Raw genomic sequence first — 26,032 nt, forward strand, 5'->3', positions numbered from 1 at the left:
GTGCACTTTAACAGAATAGGCCAACTTGATGATGGTGATGATGAAATTTGGCCAGTAGCACGTGGTTAAGCAAGGAAGTTAGCAGCAATCGTATGGATTTAATCCATAAATCGTAGTATTACCTTACCTGCTTTCATGTCCATATCCTGCATTTGTGTGACGGGTGACAGTTAAGTGACCCAGGTACGTACCGCGTGCATTGTGAGATTAGGGGAATAATAATAATTAAAATAAACACAAAACCAAACACCGACAGTGGTTTTTTTTTATAATATTTGGAAGCTGAATAACAATTTTTGGAATACTATATATTTAACCATAAAAACATCTGTCCCATTGTTTTTCTTTTTAATAATTTTTATACAAAACATTACAATGAAATTTTACATTCGCTTTCATTACTCTTTTGCTCGTGTGTGTGTTTGTGTGTGTGTGAGAGTGTGTATTACCTACTACCTTTCCCCTTCATCTTTCTCCATGCGTCTCGTCTATCTCGTCTATCCAAGGTATTATTATTATTATTATGAGCTGACGCCGTGTGAGCGCTACGTCTTTCCGGTTCCAGCGCCAATAGATCGGATGAGCAATTCTTCAGGCCAACCAATACCTTCCCGCGATCGCTCTTTCTCTCTTTGTAATGTGCTGAAGAACTGATCGGTTCTCGGGTCACTGTCCCGACAGCTTCCGGCTATCGGGGGAACGATGGTGGCGCACGGACAAAGATGGTGGCACTTGCCAAAGAGTGTAGTAAAATCTGCTGTCTCTTCGTGTGTGTATTGTTCGACAAAATGTTCTTTTATTGCTAGTACGAGACACGTGTTGCTTTACTGCTAGGTAAGGGAATAGTGAAAATGGGTGTGTCTAGCGTTGATTGACTGAATGTACACAACTGGCATGCCAATTGTGTGAAAAGGTGAGCCCGATTCCTTATACACATACCAGTGTTTAGCTTATTGTTTCATTGATTTTTCTTTGGACTATGTTTGAGCATTCAGAGTTTTAAGATTGAGTTTTCGGTTGCACCGCTGCATACAAACCTTCCTTTACCTTAGCTCCATTGTAGAAAACATTACTAACATTCCTCGGGTACGGAGCAGAGGCCGTCCACTTACTTAACAACTTCACAGTTAGCTCCTTTGTGCGTCTGGTGGCGCTTGAATTGATCGCAGAACGTTTCATTGACTGGGTTACGTGACAACTTTGGGGTGCTTTGTGTGTGTGTGTGTTAAAGTGTTACAATCTTACAATTAAAAAGGGGTCCAGGAAGATTGTTTCGGAATAAAAAACGTAGGGCTACTTTTAAAAACACACACAGCTTCATTTCAGGCAATGAGAACAGGTGTGTGGCCCAATGCCTTTTTTGCTCTGACATGATAGGACGAAGTCTATTCCAATTTACAGGGTTTTTCGGCATCCATTTGCATTGTAGGCTCCAAGGATGAAATGGTACGCATCTTCCCAGCGCACGGGTAAGTGCCTACATTATCAACGGCTACTATGACAATATCATCTTAGGACATCACAATCAAAAGATATTTGATTTCCCTATCATCTGAAGCCGTTTCCATATCAACTAGCTTTGTTTGCCATTTCATCTAAGGAGCCTGCCATAAAAATGGATGCTATTGCCTTACCAACTGAAAAACCCTGTAACTTGGGTGCAGGGACTTGTTATGATAAAAGGGGACTAAGTAGTGCTTGTTAAAAACAATCTTCAAGATGATCGGACTTACAGGACAGTGTTGATCACTACCCGATCCTCCTGCATGGTATTGAGCTGTTAGCTCCCCCTAGTAATCGTTATTGGTTGTTTGCATTGATTGTTTTCCATTGTCTCAGAGGCATAGTGTGTTGCTTCAGTTATTAGCTACTTTTGATTCGTTTGTGAGTATGAGTTTTGTAAACTATTGACAGCATTAAATTCGAGCAGGTTCCCGTTCCCTCCAAAAAACACAAAACAGACGCACGTCCCTTTGTTCCTCTCAAGCACACTCCTTAGAGCTCCAGTTCCCAGGGACTCACGCCAGCCAGAAAAAAGGGCGCGCAATTACTCTGGAAGGGAGGAAAAATAACACCTTTCTAACAAGAACTACACTAACATCGTGTCCATTTTACAACGTTCTGCTGAGGCTCTCTCACGCTCTCTAACCTCACAATTTGCTTCTTCATTAGCTTCTGCTTTTGCACGATTTTCCAACAAAATGCTCCCCGATTCGCCACTCCCAGTACCGTCTGGCCCGTTTCATTCCATTAGCTAGTAAGTACAACTGTTTTTTTGTTTGTTTTAGGTTATCTCACTTTTAAGTTTTCTTTTGTCTGTATGCGTGTTTGTTTTTGTTTTGATTTTTAATAATTGTTTCCATTTCGTTCCGCACAACAAAACGAAAAGCTACGCAACGCTGACATAAACTGTGTCTGTAAGTGTCTACCTTTGTTTCGGCTAACAATTTGTTTACAATTGTTTCGCTTTCCCTTTTTGTTATCTGTTTTGTGTTATTTTTACGTGTTCGATTTTACATCTTTTTTTTTTCTCCCCACTTGTGTTTTGTATAGTTGCGTGTTTTCTCTCTCTCTCTTTATTATTAACGTCTCCACTTTTCCCTTTTCCCCGTTTACATTACATTGCATTAAGTGTAATAATCTATAAACATGTCTCTTTAATGATTTTTCTTTTCTTGCGCACGGTTTTCCTACCCCATTCCAATTTTCCCCCTTTTTGCCAATCCCCCCCTCCTTCGTCGCTTGCATGTGTGGATTAGTGTTTACTAGTGTAATGGGGTAACTATTACTACTTTGCGATTTTTCGGTACGCTACTCGGGTTCGACTTTTCCCCCGCTTTTCGGCGTCATTCATTTTATAAGAAACAGTTTTGTTTAATTATTGTTTTGTTGTTTGTTAACAAAAGCAGAAGGAGGATTTTTTTAAAATTTAAACTGCTTTGCACAGGGTTTCTGTTGAAGTGAAATAAGATAATAAAGAGATTTAAAAAATTTGATGAAACGTTTTGAATCACATTGTAGGGCTTTGCATTCATATAATGGAATATTACATACAATTAGGAGAAATTTCCAACGCGTCTGTGAAACTTTGCAATCTATTTTTCTTCTTCCTTAGCAGCATAACCTCGAGAGGTCTCTGCCTGCCATTTCTAAATTTCTGTGACCAGAAGACAAGGTAGTCTTACGTACGGGGAGGCGATCATGATAGGATTTTAACACCAGTCCTGCCGTGTGAAGATCGATGACCTTATCGCCTCGGCCACCGGAACGGATCTTGGCAATCAGCTAGTGCTTTGAGGAAGTGGTAATTCTAACAGTATTTCCAACTAATTTTTGTTCAGTAGCTCCGTTAGAATGTGAATGATACGGGGCGCGGCAATGTAAGTAAACAATTTAATGACTTACAGTTGTTCGAATCATGTAATGGAACTTTTGAATCACTCGGAGGATTTTTTAAGAATGAAGTATTTCATTCAGTTAAGTGGAGTGTGCAACGCAGATATGGAACACATTGCAATTAGTTGCGAATTCTTCTTCTTTCTTGGTCTAACGACTTCTTAGGTCATGCCTGCCATTTCTGGCTTTCTGAGACTTGATTCTACCCGTAAGCAAGATAGATCGTCCTGCGTACGGAGAGACGCAGTCTGGATAGGATTTGAACCCCGGTCCTGCCGTGCCAATTGGCACCTCTGTCACCTCGACCACCCCAATTAGCTGTTGATTATGAAGCATATAATTTTCTAACAACATTTTTGTAAAACATTTTTTTTTTGTATAAAACATATTCAAACATCAAAATAGGCTGATGTAAACTTACGATCCAATTACATTTTGAAATTTAAAAGTTGAAAATAATTGGATTATACGCTCGCCAGAAATTTCACAAGCTAACTGCAAAGTTCTCCAACCGAGTTACGAATTTCCCCTAACTGAATGCAATAGTCCATTGTATGATAGCAACTTTCCAAAATTTCATCTGTCTTCTTCTTCTTTGGCACTTCAACCTCGAAAGTTCTGGCATTACAATTTATGGCTGTCTGTGAACTGGATTTACCCGCAGTAAAGTAGTCAGCCTTACGTACGGGGAGGCGGTCTGGATAGGATTTGAACCCCGGTCCTCCCATTTGAAGACTGTCTCTGTCACTACTGAAATATTCCACTAGCCAGTTGAAACCTTCCACCGAACGATTCAAACGTTCCATTATATGATTCGGAACCCTGTATCACAATTCGACAGGCTGCCAGGGTTGCATCAAACGACTGGCTGAAAATTTTACAGTCACTTTACAAATATCTCCTGATTGTATGAAATATTCCATTATATGAGTGCAATGTTCCACAATCCATTTACAACATTCGGCTAAGTGATTCAACATTTGATTTGATAATCTAATAAGAAAAAATTAAAAGGATTGAAAAGGATTCTCACTTCAAATAGGCTGTAACGCTTTTCATGATTGTGTCTGTGGCTGTAACTTAAAGATCCCCTCTCGCCAGTTTTATTTTCTCTTTGACTTATCTCCCTACCGTCGTTAGCATTTGTACACTAACTTACGCCAAAGCGACCCGTTCTATGTTTTCCGGTTTGTTTTTTTTTTGTTTTTAGAACAATTATGAGCTCAATGTGACGCAAAACTTCAACCAACCGATTTTGTTTTAAGTCACTGCTTCGCACGCTTCTCAGTCTGGTTCGCTCAGTATAGTTTGGCTTTTAGCTCGTACCGCACCGGACCGGGGAGGTTTCTGTATTTCTTCAAACATTTTTTTTTTGCATTACAGTTTTATAAAAAGGATTGTTTAGCTGTTTCCGTGTTGGGTTCACTTTTGATTGTTTTGTCTTAGCGTGTTTGTTGTTGTTGTTGTTGCGTGAGTGTAAAAAAGTGTTTACTTGTTGCCATATGTTTGGCCACTGTTTCGTTCGACAGTAGTAGTTTCCATTCTATTCTCGTTCTCGTTTACATCTTTACGACCGGTATAAAATCGTATCTGCCACAATTAATAGTTAGGTGAGCGCCGTGTGTGTGTGTGTTTTTAGGTTTGTTTTATTCCGCTTCTGCTACACTTGCTATACGTCTGCTACTTATACATTACGGTAAGAAAGTTTTCGCACCGGTCATTCGGTCTCATGTCTTTTGTTGGTAGACTCATTTCCGTACCGTTTCGATTTTCCATCAAATGGGAAAGCTTTGTTTCATTTTTCACCTAGACACACAGGAAAACAAGAGCAGTTTAGCGATTTTCCTACTAGCGTTTGCTAAAGAAGGTTGGAAAAAACAAAACAAAAGTTAGAGTGTGATTTATTTCGTTCTGTTTTGGCTAAAACCTAATCGATTTTTCAAGCATAAAGAATTGATTGGCTGCTGTTTTTTCGTCTTTCCGAAAGGAAGTGAAACCGTTTTCTCTTTCTAAATTTCATCACCGTAACGCTTTGTACAACTGTCGAGCGTTACCGTTACCGAGTGCGAATGTAACGCGCAGATAACGCGCTGAATACTGTTATAAGGCTTGGGAGGGCCATCACTAAAGGTTACAATGGATTTTGTTTTTTGACTGCTACTGCTATCCTCCCATGCCTAGCTAAATTCGAATCCTATCATAGCAACAAGTTTACAAGACCTCAGGACACTTTTGGCAACGGAACGGAGGAAAAAGGAATCAAAAAACGGAGCGAAAAAAAACCCCTGAAACAAAACCGTACCGGAAGATTTTCAATGTACAAGAGCGAGCTTAATCCCCCCCCCAACACCACCAAACAAGCAATGATGACCAGACTGGTCATCCGAACCCCGGAAGCGCGAACGGTCCGGCGGAAATTGATTTTTGTATCAGCGTCCATTTTGTTTTGTAGCAAAATGTGTCACCGAAAGGCGCGGGCCAGAAATTTAATGTTTCTGCTCATTGTCGACCTAGTGGCAAAGCGTCCGTCATAATGATGGCGCGAGGCAAAAGTTAGATTGGATTAATTTTCTTACCAACTTCCCTGTTCCAACGTGCCTGCCGTTTGCTTTCATTTACTAGTAATTCCGTAAGTCGTTCTGTTCCCACACTGACATCTTCCGGTATGCAAGAGCTAGGGGGGGGGGGGGGGGGTAAAAAGAACCACCAGGACAGGTAGACCACCATCATTGGACGAAAATCAGGTTCGCGTTAAGGTGGGCGAAAGTTTTGTTGCGACGACTGTTTTTGCTGAAGTTTTGCACAAAACTATAAATAATATGGTGCCAACACGTTTCTGGTTTTGTTTTGCGGCTCGTTTTGCTCTCGAGTGGCGAAGATATGATTGCTGCTCGCTGGAGTGGAAACCGATGGACGATGGAATGGTCCGGCTGGAAGTGGCACTCTATTGGTTTCCAGGACAATATAATTGGCTCGGCGTGAAGTAAGTTTGCCGTGCGCTGCTGCACCTTCTTACTGTGCGGAAGAAATTAAACGCCGGTCCGGTGTGGAACATCCGTGCGCTTGGTTAAGGCAGGTCTGTTTTTGGTGCGTGGATGTGTTTGTTTGCGATAAAGAAATCTGACAAGAAATGAATGATACTTGTGAATGAAATTGTGCTAGAGAAAATGGCAGCCAGGGGAGGGGAATCGTTGGGGAGGGGAGAAGAAATCGTTACAAAGTTTGCTTAAAATGAAACCATATTTGCCACGCTAATGCACACTGATTACACTTCCTATAGCCACACCCTGAATATAGACACTATCAGGGTTTTGGTGAGATACTTCTGTTCATCTAAAAGCAATGTTTTTTACAAATTTTGTGATAGTTGGTTGATTAAATAATTTAATAAGCTTTTTCTTAAATTTGAGTGACCATTTGCTATACCTGCGATCATCGAATGACTTCCTGCTAGCAATTTATGCCGAACAAGGTAATTAATACATTCACTAATACATACGAAGGCTCAACAGCTTACTATATTCTTAGTAATTTACTTAACAAAAATAAATTATGAATCTGTTTCAAAAAATATTAAAATAGGTTTAAGTTTCTCTACAGTGTAGTTAAAGATACAGGCATTTTTAGTTAAAGTAAATAATAAGAAGTTATCGCTTGATATGACGCACAAATACGTAAAATTTCTGGACCATGATTCATATATTCAACCACTTGAAGTTTCCGAATCCAGTGACTTGGCTGTTGGGGCCATTCTTTGCATATGGATAAATCGTGGAGCTCATACTATGAAAAATTGTTCTCTCAAGACCTGCTGTTTAACAAGGTTTAAGAGGCCTTGCGGCAATTAAATATAGTATGATGACTAAAGTGGAGTAAATAAGCGTAAATTGAGCTGATGATAGCATTTAAGCTTAGTTACCTGGTAAAAAAAAATTACTTTTCTGTATGAAAATGTCAGGTGCTCTGAAATCTTAATTTTACTTAAACGAAATTTAAGTTCTAGGCTAGATAAGCACCGGTTTCGAATCAGGACTTATTGTAATTTAACATAAAAATGTTGCAAACTTTTCTGCCCTATTTGAACAAGTGCTGAATTTTTAGAGGTATTTGAGCGGTTTTGTTTATTCATTAGGAACGGTCTAAAAATAAAATAAAACACATGTACTGACATTGCGGTTTTTGAACTAAAAAAATGTACGACTTTTTAAAAATTAAATTATGTTTTAATTTAAATGTTCTATTTTTAATTTTTTACTTTTTTCTTAGTTATTTAATGAAATCGACATTAACAATGGATTAAGAAAAGAGAAGAAAAAAAAAACGCAATTAACAAATTGCACCAATAATATAGGCGTGGCTATAGAAAGTCGTCTCAGTGTATAAAAAGCAGGGCATACCAAAAAAATGGGTGCAAAAATAGCCGACCCGCAGAAACATGTGGTGCGAATTTATTTCCACGTTCGCATCGTAGTTCCCATTTCCTCGCCCAGACCGGGATATCGGACACGTGGTACGGATTTCACATTATTTTGAACTCAACCTCTTGCCTTGGTGGTAATTGGTGATTTCCAATTCAAATTAACACGCCACCCAACGACGATCCGGGAATGTGGCAGCTTGTTGGGAGGGGCATAAGGATATCATCACACTCTCCCTGCCACTGGGCTACCACTGCCCAGCCGAAGAATGGTCAATAATCACCATCAAATATAATGCAGCCGAGTTTGGTCGGCAGGATTTGGGCCGACCGAGAACAGAGAAAAAAACCGGTCTTTGACCTTAAAAAACAAAAGCCAAGAAAAAGAAGAACTGCAATCATACACAGCCGCAACACACACACACACACCAGTCAGTTGCCGAAACTTCTTCGTTCTCATAAATATGCAATGAAATTTTGTGTCCCCCCGCCAGTTCCATTCTCCTGCTGCTGGTCGTCAAGGAATCGGTTGGCCGGTACCGAGCCGTGCCGAGTCGCGCAACAGACACGCGCACCGTTTGTGTCCCCTTGTGTGTTGACAGCCGATCGGTGAGGCCAAAATAAGCATAATCACTTTGGCACTAGTCAACTTTTGTGAAGCACGACAATTTATCCTTTTGGCCCCGTCCCGTGGATGATGCTGGACGATTTCCACGTACCACGAGCCCTTCCCAGCCTGCCCGCGGATGGTCACGGACCCGTAATGAAGTCATCGTTATTATGTGGGCTCGCGGCCGCCACCGAGTGCCATCGGGTTTGTGATGGACGACGCTCTTTCCTTTCTTTTTGTGGTTTGCTGGGCTGTTGAAAAGTTTCCCCTTCGGGGCACACTCGTCGAGCGAAAGTTTGAGCGCCGAGTGAGGGAAAGTTTGCGGGATGTAATGATTAATTTTGGGGCCGCCCGTCAACATTACGCACACCGGGACGCAGACGGGATTCGTTCGCGGTGAAATATATCATATAAATATCATCAGGGCCCTGGCATAAGGAGGATTCTACCAGCAAAGAGCGGCGAACAGCTGCTGCTGTGTCAGAAATCCGCAAGAATCGCGAGGAAAAATGCCACTCCTAAGCGATTTCACGATTGCTAGATTGCAAAAGTGAGTTGGAATAAACTTTCGGCCAAGTTTTGCTCTTCCACGCTATCCTGTCCCACCGAGGGCTCTTTATTAATGCTTTGCGCTTGACTCGGCGACGGCCGAGAACAGTAAGCAACATCATCAATCAAAACGCGTATGGTTGGAGCAACGAATCTAGCCGCAAGTGCCTACCGGTATAGAATCGGTACTTACTGACCACCGGAGGAGTCAGTTGGGTCGTCAGGAAAATCGTCTCAATTTTAGCGCTCGGCCCCCAGATGCGGACCCCACTCCAGGTGATGTTCCCGGGGGCCTTCTGCCTTGGAGCTAGTTAATTTTCACTTATCGTAGCCCAAAATCGGCCCAACACCAAAATCATGATCAATTTGCGTGTTTATGGGCTGTGTGTGCGTCCAGGGCCATCATCATCATCAGTATCGCTAGCAGCATCGTTGTTATGATGTACGGATATTGAAGTAGAGAAAGAGAAGGAAGGAAAAAAACCCTGCATCCTAGACTCGCATCGCATCCAACTTTGCAGCGTTGTGTGTGTGTGGGACGCTCAAAGCGTTGGGTTCGGTGTATTAAAACGAAGTGACACCTGGTCCCCGGGCGTTGAAAGGACACCAGCCCATTTACATCAGGTGCGTGGAGTGCGAGCGGGCGAATTATCCGGTTCTTTAAGCGTTGATAGCGTGCCGGGTGCTGGTGGTGATACCTGGTGACCATTATCATTTGCGCTGCGTGCTGTGACATCCACCCAATCAACTCCCGCCCTATCTACCCTGGTCTAGCTTGTTGGCGATGATGGGATGTTAATAAATTGTGGTCCTTGCACCTGACCACCTGACCGTGTGCAGCGTTTTTATCTGTCTCTGCTCTCAGCTCAGGAGGTTCAAAATTGTACAGAATTTAAATAATAGAAGAGAGGACATGGTAGGAGACGAGTCATCCAGATAAGCGACCAAATACGCACCACAACGAAAACGAGGCCTGACAGGGCAGTTGCATTCGGTAGTTCATTGGGAAATGTTGCAAGAACCAGCTGTATGAGGGATTGACGGGACGGCCAGTCGGATCAAAGGACTCTCGTGGTGGTATCGGGGTAGGGGTAGGATTTACGCTGATACATGTTTCACAACTGACCGGCCCTGAAAGTGCTGACTAGTGGAGCAGACCTCCCCCCCTTAGTAGCTTAGTGACAGGAGATGATTCTTTGGCCCAGTTGATCCTGCATCGTCGAATATATTGATCGCTTTTTTCTTGCTCTTGCAGCTTTAATGTGTTATGCATGGACATGGAGGATAGAAATTGCATTTTAATTTATCACTGGTCAATAGCAGGTAAACGGACCTGCACCCTGCCAGAGTGGATGTTTGGTTGGTCTTGTACACCTGAGCGCGACAAGTGGGCGAATAAAGTAAAGGCTACTTGGTGGCCTTCGCTGTTCCGCTGTTCGTTGCCATTCGTTCGTAGGGATGGGGACACTCATTCATCATCATGTGCGGGGGGACACGTGGCGTGGGACAACGGGGGGAGAACAACGGAAACTACGTTAAGCCATACAAAAAAACCGGTTGCGTCACGCCCACGGTACCCAAATGCTAAATATAAACGCATCTATATAACATACTTCGAAGCTTCAGCTTAAAAATCTTACACGCTATTAACAATTACTATCATCAACACAACAACATTTGCTTCCGACACTACCCTGCATCCTGTACGCTTATTATATTCTAACTCTCTCTCGTTCTCACGATCTTTCTCTCTCTCTCTCTGTCTATCGTTTAGTTTATCATATCAACCTGTCGGACCCAGCGGTACTCCAGTGTAGGGTTATGAGTTATCTTGGGCCACGATTACACGCCTTTTACACGTCGGGAGGTTTCACCCAAACCATTTCCTTCAGCCAAATTGGGTTTTTTGATTCGTTTCTATAATAATTCGGTTTTCATACACATCGATGTAGACAAAACTAAAAAACCAACGGTAGTCCCTATTCCCGGAACGTAATACAGTGGGCCGAAAGTGCTCAGCAAAACCCTTTCGGTGCACCTAGTGTGCGTGTGTTTGACTCTTCTATTTGTTTAAAGATTAATAAGAAAAAATTAACCACTTTGATATAGTTTTTATTAAAAAAATACATTTCGTTCTCTGGTCTAGTTAATCAACAGTACGCAATTTCGCTAGCTGCTATTATGCATTTAAGGTAAGATTTTAGTTTTAAAAAAATGAACTGATGTAACGATGGATTGGAGCGTTTTTTTCGCGAGGAGTATTTCGACTAACTGTAGTAAAATTACTTGTGGAAAATATTATACTATGTACGGGTAAAACTCTACTCAATGGACTACTTAAAGGACACAAATGTCTGTGCTTGTTGTGTAAATCCTCCTTGAGACTTCACTGGGGATCAATGTAAGTAAAGTAAGTCTCCACAGTAGAGTATCATTTTATGGAGCATTTTCCTGTGAATCTATAAGCAATATTATTTTGAAAAAGATGTTTCAAAACTGAACATCTCTTGATGGAATTGTGAATTGACCTCTCTTAGTGGCTTTGTGTCCGTGAAGTAATCATGTTAGTTGCGCTCTTTTTCAAAACAATGACTTAAACAGGTAGCTAATCAATGTTTGGAATTCCAAATATTGACTGGTAATTGTTCTAGTTGAGCAACATAAACATTTGATTGTTAAGCTTGAAGCTTTCCCGAATTGCGTTGAAATTGCGGGAACCTTTAGTAAATCAATGACAGTCTTCACCCGAGTTACACAGATAATGCGAACCATTTGCTTGACATATCGTTTATACTTCGAATTTTGTGATCTGATTCGCGTGATCCAACTCATATTTTATAAATATTGTATCTAGCAATATGGTCAGGCCGTTCGAAAATAAAAAAAGATTTTTTTCTCCTCATACAACGTTTTTTTAAACTCAAGAATTGGACTACCTTGTAATAAACTCAAGGTACTTTATAATTTTCAAATCCGCGAATCTCCAAACCCGTGTAAGTTGAGATCTGCGGAACTCTGGTTAAGACTGTACTATAAAATTGTAGAATTTTTTTTTTGATCTACCATAATGCGAAAAGTTTTACAAAATCTGCTACCTTTTTTCACCATTACTAGACGCGGCTTCAATCCACTATTAAAAGAAAGATTCGCTCTAAATCAAAAGAATGACTAGCCATTTTTTGGTCGAGCTTATTTAATTTACAAAACCCCGAGCAAGATGATCTAGGTGAAATTCCATATTTTTGTCCACTTCCATAAATAAGCAAACCAAAAAAAAAAGAGCCCACTACATCATCCAACACAAAAATGGCGCCATCCGTCAGAAAGCTGCTGCCCAATTGCCGCAACCGCGAAACGCTAAACTAATCCAGAATCGGAAGCACCGTCACCGTCATTGTCGTCGTCGGGATTCTAGCGGATTCTGTGTGTCTGTGTGTGAGTGAGTGTGTCTGTTGGGTTTTTCTTTCTCCATTCCTGGCTCCTGTTGCTTGGAGCATAGCGCTACAGCAACTAAATTGATTGTGCTTTTGCGAGAACGGTGGCCTTTTTTTCCTCTTTCTGTGGGGAGTCCTTTTTGTTCCCCTTCTTCACCCGCCATCCAACCAACAACCCACCGCCCCCCCTCCTTCCATTGGGGTGAAAGTGATTATGTTTGTACGCGGCAAAATTTCGGGGAACCATTACGCGTGGTCCGTGCACAACTCTTCTCCCGGGCGAAATGGGTGAAATTGAACCTTTTCTACCGGCTTTTTTTGTTTTTGTTGTACGTGCACCCGGGTGTGCGTCGGTAATCGTTGGCTCAAATTGCCAACACGATCGCTAAATTCCTGCACTACCCTGGCACACTGGTGCTGGTCAGAGGTTCTTGGAACACTTTTTTTGTTCGGGCCCGTTGCTGAAGGCTTAGGGGGAGGGGTTGGGGCCATCGTGAGGCTTGGTAAACAGAGCCATCGACAGGCCATCTGCATTCGACACTGTGTTGTGTGTTGAGGTTGTGTTTTTTTTGTTTGTCTGAGGGAAGCTGTTCTGTCTCTACTGCCTTCTACCCCGGCAGACGCATTTTAAGTGTGAAGAACGATGGCGATGTTAACAAAAAACATTAGTCATGGCGATATGCAGACGTTGGAAGCTGCACCGTCATTGCCCTATTGCGAATATGTTCTACCCAGACGAGCTGTATGTTTAGAGGGTTGTGGCTCCTCGGCTTTTTTTTGTTTGCTGGAGCTGCATCTGAAGCTGCCCCGGCTAGTCGTGTCTATCAAGTGAAGTAACGGTGGTCCATCGAGTTAACCTAAAATTGGTCCGTGGAGATTGTGAAGTTGAAGTTGGCCTGTTGATTTCATTACATTCGGTAGCTTCCGGCAGCAGCACGTTCAGCACTCGGTTCCTACATCACCCCTTCAGCATGGGATCGTGTGCGGTTTTGGTTGCTGTCGGTAGTCCTTCTGGCACACGCCACGCTATCAAGAATGTCCAAAAAAAAAAACGAAAAGGGTGCGTGTGTCGCCCTCGGTTTCAGATGTCGGCAGCTAGCAGGGCCAGGGTGCAGGTCTGCAACGCGGGCGCATCGCCTCTCGGACCGTGGATAAATCGTTAAGGAATTTCATCGCCACCAATCATCCGGTTGTACTCGGTGTAGTTTTTAATCATCTTCGCCCTGTCGAGCGACTCCCGCATGAGCCGTTCGTTCTCTTGGCGCACTGAAAGTAGAGAGAGAGAGAGAGAGAGAGAGAAAAAATCATGAGGAACTTCTTACAGGGAAGGATGATCTGTGCAGAGCATGAGCTCAGCTGTACTCGATGTGTCCCACAACGATGACGCATGTTCTGTGCAGGATACGGTCTCTGATAACAGAGACCAAAGAGCGTAACGACAAAAAACGAGAACCCCCCCCCACCCCTCAGAATAACCCCACTCGAAAACAACAATTCTATTGTCCTATTATCAGGGTGTCCTTCGGAGTACGGGGACGAATCGCGATAACTTCCACGGGTACGCGTTTTTGCGCACCCTTGCTGAGCGTGCGAGCCGCACAACAGCATCAGCAGCAGCAGCAGCAGCAGCACGGGAAAGCATTATTCTTATTTCACGGATGAAAGGATAAAGGAAGATAAAGCCGACCGAATGCGGCGACCGGTACGCTCTGGTATTTATCAGTCAGCCAACAACTGTCCTCCTGCCTCTCGTTCCCCCTTAATCCTCTCCGGCCCTATTGATGACATAAGATAAAATCTTTCTTCAGTTCCGGAATTTCTGGCCACCTCGAGGGTTGGGATGGGGAAAGATGTTTGTTATTCCCCGAATAGTATGAATATCAATCTTTTCGTTTGCTTTTGCGTTCGCTATTCTGTTCTGTTTTTTTTTTCTTTTCGGCGGTGGTAGTTTGCTGTTTGCTTTACACATACCATCAACAACAAGCTCGGACAAGGATAGTAATTTATCGATTGGGGCTCTCGTTTGCTAATTTGATCCGTGGCGTTAATCAATAATGGTCCTAGGGAGACTAGGAAGTTGCGATCGAGTCCTAGTGGGGAGTGATTAAATGCCTTATTGAAATCATAATTGATGAGCTTATTTGCGCAAAACGTTAAGCGTGTGACGTAGGCAGGGTCAATGGACGTGTTTCGCAGGGGTAGGATGTTTTAGTCAATAGAAACAAAATAAGGTGCTGCAACAAGTATCAAATGTGATAATTTATTATGATAAATATCAATTTTACTCTAGCCGTCTACGGACTAGCCGTATTGCTCGGTGGTTATTCTTTATGAAAATCCAAATTAAACTGCAGGAGCGTAGACAGCTGACAGTAACGTTTGACTGAAAAAGGAAAAGTTGATTGATTTCAACGATTTTTATATTCGATGACCATGCTTCATAGAGTTCAATTCAACTGCTCATCTCTCTTCTATCATGTCTTTAGAATTCAGAAAAAATATTACAGTGCTGTTAACTAATTTGGAGCAGCTGTGACCAAAACAGTCCTTGAACTTCAATGGAAGATGAATTCCATGGAATCGAATGACTTTTATTACTGATCGAAAAAGTTGGAGGCACATGCTGATCACCGGCTGTGAGCAATCAAGTTATACAATTTTTACAAAATTCTTGAGAAATAGAAGGAGGTACAATGGGATACCTATTCCGGTTATTTAATAATCCAGTAGAACGGGTACTAAAGAGGACTTCTGGGGTTTTATTGAATGGTGTCTTCATCGTTAGAATCCTTTGATCTATTGATCTCACCATACGTCCAAGAGGTGGTATACATCCTGGACAAGATGGATAATGTAATTCAAAACTCGATGTCTACATAAGAGACGAAGACGCCAATATGATGATCACTTAGAATAAGCTCAGGTGGCGCTTGGGATAGAGAACTGGTAGAGGCACTTAACTAACCTCAGTAGCGATTAATATGATATTTTGCACACCCTCTATTGGATAACCTTAGAGTATCATTTTGGAGCCTGGATGAAGCAGAAATATTCATCAAGGTCCAACAACATCTTAGAAATAGCGGAGATTTATTTTTACGATAGCCATGACTAAGATCACAACTTCCAGCCGTAGGATCACCAAGGTAGACGTGAATTTAGATTATTGTAGTTCACAATAATTCTTATCCAATGTACTCTAAACTTCATCTTTTGCTTTGGCACTTCAACCTCTCGGCCTGCTGTTCCTAACTGGCGTTCTGTTACTTGATTTAACCCGTAGCTGGATAGCCAATCCTGCGGCGTGAAGACCGGGACGGCTGTTGCCTCGGCCACCGAGCCACTCCAACTGAATATGAAGTGAATAGCATTGGGCGACATTTCAGTCATAATTTGAGACCGGTCCTTTCGGGATAGCAACCCGCGCTGCTGCTAGTATACCATCGTGTTTTTATGTTTGGCCCAAGAAGCTTGAGAAGCCTCCAATTTACGGCATCCATGATTCAATTTTAACCGTTGAGATCCACATTATAGATTAATAACGGGTAAAACGTTGCGATCAACCATAATATTGTAAAACGGGACCAAGAAATCCTCCAAAAATCAAGAAGAATTACAAGAAACGCTGTTACTAATAGAAAAATCGCTTCAAATTTCGTCTACTTATCGTTCCCGGTCGGATTTGCTCATCCCAGTTGCAGCAAGTCGTTCGTCGGCACTCTTACCTGAAAGAAAGAAAGAAGAGAAAACCAAATTTTCACAATTACTTTCCACTTCATCGACTAGGGGACGGTTTCGCATAATGATTATTTTAATTAATTTTCCCATAAAAAGCTCGATGAAAAGCACACTTCTTCAGTGCAATTGCCGTAAAGATGATTCAATAGAAAACAATCCCCCCCCAAAAAAAGTACATTAAACTGACATAAAGATATCATCAAAAGTACCAAACAAACGCCAACCCACCTCCCCCCCCTCCCCTACGCCCCCGTGGGAGCTGTCTAGAAAATTAAGTAAAACCCCTTGGGGACAGTGTGGTGGAGTGTGCTTAAGCACAGGCGATGGGACAACATTTAGACATAAGGGACAGCAGAGCCACCGGGCAAGATCGCTCTAGCAAAAGCTTGTTGAAATAAAATTGATTTACGAGATGAGGAGAGAGAACTGTCTCACTCTATCTTTCGCTCTCTTTCTCTCTCTCTTTCGCGCTGCTTAAGTCACCCAACAGACGCTCGGTACAGTAAGATGGTAGTTTAATTTGAATTAAATCAGATTTTGCTTCGGAGGGTTAATTTGCAGGCCCAGCGGAAGCAGCCAAACGAACAATGACCAACCCCCGGCCCGGTTTTGTAAAGCTCCACGAAGCAGCCGGAACGAATATACGCAACACGGCAACATACGCCAGGGCTGGCAAACAGTAAGCAAGAGTAAATAAAATGGCAAATACCCACGCCCCGAAGGGCAAACCCCGTTGCGGACCATTTCGGTTTCGGTTTTTCATCTTTACCGGATCGAACCCCCGGTCCCTGTGGCGGGGTAGAAAGGGTCGGTCCGGTTGGACGCAGTGTCCAACAGGGGTTTTGCCGGCCCCGGGATGGCATCGAAATTTAACGTTTCGAGCGAAACATGAAACAATGGAATTACATGGAATTACCATTGCTTGTTTTATGGGTTCGCTTCGTGCGCGCATGGTGCGGTGCGTTTGGAGAATCTTTCGCACAAGTCTTTCGCCTCCTCTGCTGCTGCTGCTGCTGCTCCGGCCACTCGTAAAATGTCAAAGACAGACGATGGTGCGATATTTGTGTGGTGCGTTTCGGGCGTGTGTTTCTGCGTTTTTTTTTTCAGTCCTCGTCCTCCTCCGGTTGGTTTCGTTTGATTTGGGGAGTGTTGAGTAGAGCAACTTTGGAATGAGTGGGCCGTTGAGCGCTGCAGGGTAGATGCGAGCACAACAAGCAAGCAAACGAGCAAGCTTCCAAACCAAATGCCAACCCGAGAGAGAAAGAGAGAGCGAAAAAAAGGTCCATTTTTCAAGAACGCTAGTAATGCGGGGTCGCCTTCCAGTGGTCCTGTTTTTCTAACATTTTGCCGGCAAGTACTGGGTCGTACCGCAGCATGATTATTTTATAATTCGCCAAGGCGGAATTTACTGCCCGCGGTGGCCTTGCGAAGGATGCCGGGGTGTTGGAAGGACAATATCCAGAGATTAACTGCCGATGGGGCACTAACGAACTCAATTGGCTAGAAAGAAATTGAAGATACTGCTGGCTGAGAGTCGTCCGAGCCAGCAGGTAAACGGTTCGTCAAAAGGTACTGGGCAGTTTGTGTGGTTGTGGATTGTCCTTCTGCCGTTTCCCGGAGGGATGCAAAGCGGCAGTTCAAACTAGGAATAAATATCATAAAAAAGGCCTCAAACACACATAGATAGAACAATGTAGGGTGAACGCGATGAAAAAGAAGCTCAACAAAATTGAAAAACCTTTATTTGAGCTGCGATCAATATTGTGTCATAGTAAAGGAAAAAAAAAAACACACAACTTGCGTTAGAAATTGAGCGACGGGTCATGGTTTTCACACAACATCAAACGTGGTGCAAAGACACGAAAAGATTTGAGTGTTTTGTTTCGTGCAGAAACAGCTCGTAAACGGCGAATGTGTCCAAACCGACGGTCAACTCAACTCGTTCAGCAACAAATAAAGATTCCTTCTCGCAAACGCAACCGTACTCGTACACAGTAGGAAAACAAAGCAATACAACGAAGCAATAAACCAAGCCAGAAAGTAATTGCCTGTATTAGTTTCTACTGCACCTTTTTTTTTCTTTTGCTGGTTTGTGGAGCTATTCCGTTCTGTGTCTGACGTAATGAAAATGTCTTGAAATGTGTAAGAAACAATGGCGTTGTCTGAAGCTGTATGATGTAATGCTCTTTAAAGTGTGGATGAAAAATATTTTCAAAAACCATAATAATACTAAGTAATAGGCGTTGGCTGTGATATGGACAGCTTTTCGTGAATTCGATTGGCGTCAACCACCAGGCGTCTCCATTGAGTGAAGGTAAATAAAAAATATTTATAGCATGTTTTGATGAGATGATTAACATTTAAAAATGTTGTACAAATCAATGTTTTATGTAAAGAATATAAAAAGTTGCGGAATAATAAAAAAATTCGTTATGTTTGATTTTTTTGCTGTTTAGTACACCGCATATTAACTAATATTTATCTGATTCAAGTCATATTATGAAATATCTGTATGGTTACGAAACAGATTGTGATGCTTTGAGTTTAATTTTCGGCCCTTAAAATTACAGCACGGTAACTTTCTTTCTCACAAAGTGATTCATATTAATTGGAGCTTATAAGGTACCAGGCGCCTCCATTGCACTGTCATGTTCCCAAAATCTCTATTAAAAAAATGAGGACGTTAAATGAGGAAAAAATTGGGAGGTCTTATGCCACCCGTATGCCAGCTCAAGAACAACAACAGACACCACGATAGAATAGTAATTGAACTGGTAAAAATATGGTTGAACTGCACTCGGACAGGAATGTCAACAAATCATTATTGAGGTATGGGAATGAGAACCGATGCCTAGTGATTGGAATGTTGCCATCGTCTATTCTGCTTAGATAAAGAGAGATTGGCAAAAGTGCTGCTATACACTTGTAGTACAGTTATGAAAATCGTATTCTATCAGAGAGGGTTCCGAAACAGAAAATCAACTACTGACCAGTTGACATATTCTGATGGAAAACTTTCAAACTCTTTACATCAAGGCCACCATCAAGAAACTGCACCAGGAAGTTGAGCTTTTCGGTGATATCTTCAACCTAGTGCTAAAGGAAAATGAGAGATGAAAACTTTGGGAGTTGTTTTGTATAAGTCAATCCAGATACTGGTATACGCTGATGATATAGACATCATTGGAATGAAGCACGCTTAAGTCTCCTACATAGAGACAGCTGATCTCACCTTTGAAGTCTTCCAAAGATCGGTCAATCAACACAACAAAAAAAAAAAAAAATATTGTGGCGGGAGCTGGGACTGAATACAATATTTTTAGTCCTAGTACTCTTATACGCCTCTACAGACATATACGCTGTCCAAAATTCCTAATTTATCCTGAAAAAAAAAATTCGTTCGAAAGGAAGGATGATCAATATAATTTGATCCTTTATGTGTGGGTTGTGATAGTCGCTACAATTACGAGTTTTACGAGATTTAGACTCGCCAATTAGGAACGAGCCCACGTTCGTCATGTCATGAGAATAATGCCAGACGACCTAGCACGTTAAGTCCTTTGAGAACATCCACACGGACAGAGGAGGCGTGGTAGGTCCAAACTGTTATGGACGTAAATGCCTTCACCAGAAAGATCGAGATATTGGACCGTGCAAGACCTTGACAGGTATCGAGGATTTCTGCTACAGCTCAAGCCAAAGTCATCTAACATGTTCAAGATATTTTAAACCTTTTGTTGAATTTTAGATGCTCTGCATTATTTGCCAAAATACATACAAAAGGTAAACTTATTCGCTTTCTTAAGTAATATGGACATGAAACTAAGCTTATCGAAAACGATATCGATCGATCTTACCTGAGCGATCAACTCCTTCCCGCTCCCATGTTGAAGTTTGGTTTATCAGATCATAATTGCGATCCGCGCACTGGCACTTCCGATAAGCGATAAATGGTTCTTATGTCTGGATTGTTTTTTTTTTGCAGCAAAATGAAACCTAACCGGACAAACCAACACCATCGCACAGATGCACCGGCCATGATGCTCTCGGGGCGGGTGGTACACATTTCCTTTCACTTTACGTCTGTTTAAGGCCACTGGCGTTGAAACTATCCGAAACTATCTGGATGACAGCGCTCCCGACGGTGTGACGATGAAAACGTTTGGATGAGGTGTTACCGTGCGTTACATGCAGCTTTCAAACGTGTAATTAACACCATTTCGTTATAGCTTTGTTGTTGCTAGTATGTTGACAGTTGACCCGAGTTTCCGGTTTTGTAGTGGTGACAGGTTGAAAGCAAAACACTACTACAACCAACGGGAATAGGCACTACCGAACTAAACGTTGTCACACGAATCAGTATACCAGGCTTCACTGAAGGTTAGGTACGTTATCTTGCTGGCTTGGTTGGTTCCCGATCGCACCCCCCCCCCCCCCCCAAACTAACACCAACTGACAGTTGCGTCACGTTACACGCCGCGTAGAAAGGTTACAGCAGTCTATGCTTGTATTTATGTTCATATAAAAAAACCAACACACACTCTACACGCGTTTTTTGTCACATTATCTTCAGTTTGGCTACGTTGTTTTCTTTGTTTTGCATACACGGAGTTTAAATTATGGGTTATCTTTGTTTTACTTTTGTTTAGTTTTGTTAGTATATGTTATGTTTACTTCGCTTGCGTGATGGTGCGTGCGCCCTTTTGATTAAGATTTGTTTTGGGTTTTGGTTTGTTTGTTGGGTTTGTTTGATTGGGGGTTCGTTTAACGTTTAATGATTATTTTTTTCAGTTTACTTTACTCTTCTTTATTGTTGTGTGCGTTTTGCGTGTACGTTAGGGGTTAGATGCAGCGTTTACTCGCCTTGCACGCCTCCGTCTCAGGTTATACTCGTATGCTTAACTGCTTTAGTGTTGCTTATTAAAATGTTTACCCATGTAATACGCGATGCTTCTGCCACATTTTGCCGCTTTAGTTTATCATGTTTGTCTTTTGCTTTTAGAGTAATTTACGTTAACGTTACTTGTTAGTGTTAGAGTTATAGGTTGCTTGCGTTTCTAGACGTTCCCGATAATACTGCACTAGATTAGATCCACTTATTGTATCGTATATGTGTAGATTGCGATTGCTTCCTCTGTCCCCGGTGTTCTGGGCATCCGATCGCACCCAGATCGAGTACCCGATCGTGCTGGACGTTTCTCGCACACACACTCTCTCTCTCTCTCTCCTTCTCTCTTTCTCGCACAATCGCACAATTTGTTATACTTCACGCTGTTTAAAGGTCCTACTGGTAAGCTCCGTGGCATGTTCGGTTTACGTTCGGTTAAAAACCGGTGCTAGGCTCTGCCACCGCCCGTCGTATCGGCATTCGCGTCTCCCGTCTCTCGTCGTATCAGTGCTGCTCGCAGTCGAGCGATGCCGTCGCGTGTTCGCAGCCATCCCCGTCTTCGACGTCCGATGAGATTGTTTCTAAAAAAATTTGGCCGCCCTCGTGCGTAACGGTGCCGTTGCGCCGGGGTCGTCCTTGGCACTTCGTTGGATATTGTTATGTTCGCGCGTACTACACCGCCGCTACGGATGCTGTCGCCTGCTGCCTGTTCTACCATCACCGCCACTGCCTCCACCACTTCTCCACGATGGGCGGTAACGTCCTCGCTGGTGGTGCTGTTGCCGCTACGCTCGTCCGCTCCATCCGTATGGGCAACCGCTACAACACTACGCCGGCGACGACGACGTCGCCCCAGGCGCTACTAACTGTGCTGCTCCACCAGACAGATGATGCCGTCGGACGTGACGGCGCCGCCGCTCCCGTGACCGCTACCGCGCGCCTGCCACCGCGACACCGGTGCGTTCAGCGGCCGGGACCGGCTAAAGTTGCCGCATCAATTGGCACCGTTGTAGTGTTTGGGCGAGTCCTTCGACACCATGTAGGTGGGGATGGCGTGGATCGGGGTGTCGCGCGCGAACGTGTACTGCGTCTTGGTTTGCGTGGACGTGCTCGAACCGCCCGAGCTGGTGTGCGTGAGCGTCACCAGCACGGCCAGCACGCTAAACAGTGCGAGCACCAGGAAGACGGACATCACGATGCAGACGATGCGCTTCCGCTTCTTGGACGATTCGGTATCGTCGTCGAAGCTGCTGCCCGCCAGCTTCTTGTCGGCAAACTTCCGACGGCCCTTGCGCGAGGCACCGAGCGACTTTTGGCGGTTCATCTGGTACGTCTTCATGATCACGCCGTAGTTGATGTCCATGATGTCCATCGGGATGGGCGATATCTCCGTGCGGCCAATGTCATCCAGCATCAGGTTGGAGGACAGCTTCCGGGACGCTTTGTAGATCTTGTCCGCTTCCTCGGGCGTAAACGCCATACTATCCTTCCGGTACGGGCTCCCGGTGGCGCTGATAATGGCCGGCGGCGGTGGTTCCAGATCCACGATGAAGCTTTTCGACTTTTTCGCTTTAAAGTTTTCGCGCGCATCCTGCCGCCCGTTCTTGTACCGCAGCGAGTACGACTTTTTCTGATCGAAGATGGGCGACTTTTGGGGCTTAAAGTCGTCCAGAAACGGTGGGTTCGGGCTGAGCAGGTGTGCGTTCGAGTGTTGGATGAGCGACCGGCGAAAGCTACCCCCACCACTACCACCCACGTACGGGAGCGCCTGATCGAGGCTGGTGGTACTGTTCTTCTGGTTGTACTTCTTGCTGTTCTGCCGGCTAACAAACTCCGAGAACGATTCACCCTTCTTGTCCGTGCGGCTGTTACTGCGCGATCGATAGATTTCGTTCTCGAGCGATGCATTGGCCGAGCTGAACTTTTTCGTCTCCCGTGGACTCCGATCGACCACCTCCGCCGGGATGTCTTCGCCGAGCGAATGAAACTTCACCGAGTCCCGTCGTAGAAAGGCCGCATTGCGCTTCTGCTGATCGTTGAACGAGCGGTGCATGTGGCAGTTCCGGCGATTGGCACTCACGTTGGGCGAATGGGCGCGATAGTTGGCCGCAGCTGCTGCAGCTGCCGCCGCTGCCACCGTAAGCTCCTCATCCTCGTCCTCGCCACCGCCACTGCTCACGCCTCCACCGCTGTCCTGCTTCACAAGATACTCGCGCGGATAGATATGTGTGTGCCGGACGCTGCTGTGCCGAATGATGGGAGCCGCCACGATCTCGTCCGGATTCGAGCCGCCACTGTTGCTGCGAGAATGGAACGAGGTGGCCTTGCGCAGCTGATGCATCGAGGGCGAGTACACGTGCAGCGTGTCGGACCGTCGAAACTGCTTCCGGGCGATACTCCACGGGTCCTCCACCTTCAGCGAGGTCGGTGAGGCTTCGCCGCGAAAGAAGTGCTTCGGGTCGGGCGAGTGCTTCTGCATCGGGATGGGCGATAACCGTTCCACCGGGCTGTGGTGCACGATCAGGCTCTTGTCCAGCATGATGGGACTGCTGCCACCCGTCGCACTCCCGCTGCCCTCCCGACTTCCTCCACCGCCGCCACCACCACCACCGGAAGATCCTCCGGCGCCTCCTGCACCACCACCGCTGCCGGGCGAATAGTTGTCGATGCGCACCGACACGGTCCGATCGGCCGACTTTAGCTTCGGCGGGCGCTTCTTGCTGATCTCCATCATGTCGAGGATGGCCGGGTCCTGGTGCGTGCTGGCCGACACCTTCGCCATGATCGCTGGCCTGCGCTGCGCCCACGTACCGCTGGCTGTGCGGGCCGGTGCGTTCTGGCCCCGGGGATACCTGCGTGTCGATGCTATTGCGGCCCCTGGCTAGGCGCTGCTAGTACTGTTCCCAGCACTAGCGCGTCCCGCTGGTTAGACGTGAATGTGTGTTCGTCCAACCGCCCGACCGGTTGTAACAGTTCCGACCGGCCAAACGACAGTGTCCGGTCCACAGCACGACTCACCGCTGGCACCAAAGGTTAAGACTACAGCAGCAACAACAACAACAACCCACAACAACCACCCCTCGACAGCAGTCAGCCGCGCTGCGCCTGGTGATGCTCACGATCGGTTTGCCCGTCTAGCGCACAGCGGAAGCAGTGTAGCAGCAGCAACGGTGACACGTGCACCAGTCCACCCCAGCCGACCTATACCGTAGCAGCACGGAGCGCAACAACATCGGAAAACGGCCGTCGCACTGCCGCGATGGACGATCATTTGGGTAGGCTTCACCGGTGCGCTTGCTGCGTTCCCTACAGTATTACCAGCAGTGTGACGAACACGACTATCACTACGTATATGGGTATGATTATTGTCACCATGCGGATGCACTTTACGGTCCCGACGGTCACTGGAAGAAGCTGCGTGACGGCGCGTGTCCGACCGTCGACCGGCGTAAACTCTTGCGTTGCACTTGAAGGGGGTTGTCGGGACGATCAAACCGTCGCCGTCGTCGAGGTGGTTGGGATTTTACTTCCAGATTTGGATGGCACTGATTTGGATTTATATTGCTGCCGGGAGTTTGGCTGGGAATGCTACAAGCGGATGTATGCTGTGCTAGCGAATGGGGGAAAAAACGTATAATTGAAGTGAAAATGACTTAAAAGCACTGTGGGTAGAATAAACCGCGAAGAAGGAAGCACTTAAACGAAATGGTGACAATAGTATCGTTCACTTCACGATCCACAACTGTATTGCACGTATTGTCCTGTTGCTAACGATGATGATGATGGTGCTGGTGATTTATCGTAGATTTTTATTGTTATACAACGACACTTGATGGGCGTTGCGAGTAATTAACCAGCAAGTTAACACTATTTTTGTCGTTTGGTGGCAAGGGAATGAATTTTTTTAATTTTTTACACTCTTTTGGTATGGTTGTACGGTAGCAAAAAATATTTTGTTTGGCAATATATGATTGTAGAGAGGTTGTAAAATTAAGAAAAACAATAACGTTACAGCGTGGCCAACGTAAGGTTCAAATCCTATCTGGGTATGAATAAGTCTAGTAAGCCTTTCGATGGCCGGCATGACTAAGAACAGGTCGTTAAGCCAAGAAAAAGTATATCGATGAACTATTGTCTTGTTAATAAGTCATATATTGACTTATGTGTCATTCGCCCAGTGTACAAAAATGGCGACAGACAGGGCTGTGCTAACTTCCGAAACATCACAGTCCAGAATGCTGCCTACAAGATCCTGTCCCGCATACACTTCTGCAGATTTGCGCCCCTTGCTACAGATTTCGTCGGAAATTACGAAGCTGGATTTGTTGGAGGGATATCCACGGTCGACCAAATCTTCACTCTACGGCAGATCTTCAGGAAGTGCTGGCAGCACCAGATACCCACGCACCACCTGTCCGAGCTATGGAACATCATTCGGCAGTACGATTTCCCTGTGAAACTTGTACGGCTGTTGAGGGCTACTATGAACGGTGTGCAGTGCAATGTGAGAGTGTCGAACATGATGTCGGAATCGTTCGAATCTCATCGGGGACTGAGGCAAGGAGACGGACTCTCCTGTTAGTTGTTTGCCATCGCTCTCGAAGGTGTCCTGCGAAGCACGGGATTTGACATCAGGGGCACGATTTCCCTCGATTTCCCCCTCTCCAATTCCTTGGCTTCTCGGATGACATTGACATCATCGGACGGACATCTGCGGCGGTTTACGAGGCGTACATCCGACTTAAATTCGAGGCCGATAGGATTCGGTTGAGAATCAATGCGACAAAGACAAAGTACCTGTTTGCCGGTGGCTCTGACCGTGATAGAGCACGACTCGGAAGCAGAGTATTAGTTGACGGCGACGATCTTGAGGTAGTAGAGGAGTTCTGCTACCTTGGCCAGATCGTAACTTCGGACAACAACGTACAACCTTCAGGGGAATCGTGCCTACTACGGGCTCCACAAACTCCTGAGATCCAGAAGACTCCTACAACGTACGA

General features: G+C 44.7%; 1 protein-coding gene across 4 annotated transcripts in view; it reads right to left on the bottom strand.

The window, feature by feature from the left end:
• Positions 1-293: 293 nt before the first annotated feature.
• The window catches only part of LOC118509680, a 58,694-nt gene continuing 32,955 nt past the window's right edge, over positions 294-26,032 (bottom strand). For 2 of the 4 annotated variants that reach the window (XM_036050720.1, XM_036050722.1), the window contains exons 2-3: positions 20,002-24,637; positions 294-13,672 (exon numbers count right to left, since the gene is read on the bottom strand). In XM_036050720.1, the coding sequence (XP_035906613.1) occupies positions 22,027-23,814 (1,788 nt within the window). In that variant the 5' untranslated portion in view covers positions 23,815-24,637 and the 3' untranslated portion in view covers positions 294-13,672; positions 20,002-22,026. Of the gene's footprint in view, positions 13,673-20,001; positions 24,643-26,032 lie in introns of all 4 variants that reach the window. The other 2 variants (XM_036050721.1, XM_036050723.1) reach the window with 1 other exon arrangement.

Source organism: Anopheles stephensi, chromosome 3 (assembly GCF_013141755.1).
Source record: "Anopheles stephensi strain Indian chromosome 3, UCI_ANSTEP_V1.0, whole genome shotgun sequence".
NCBI classification, from domain to species: Eukaryota; Metazoa; Arthropoda; class Insecta; order Diptera; family Culicidae; genus Anopheles; species Anopheles stephensi.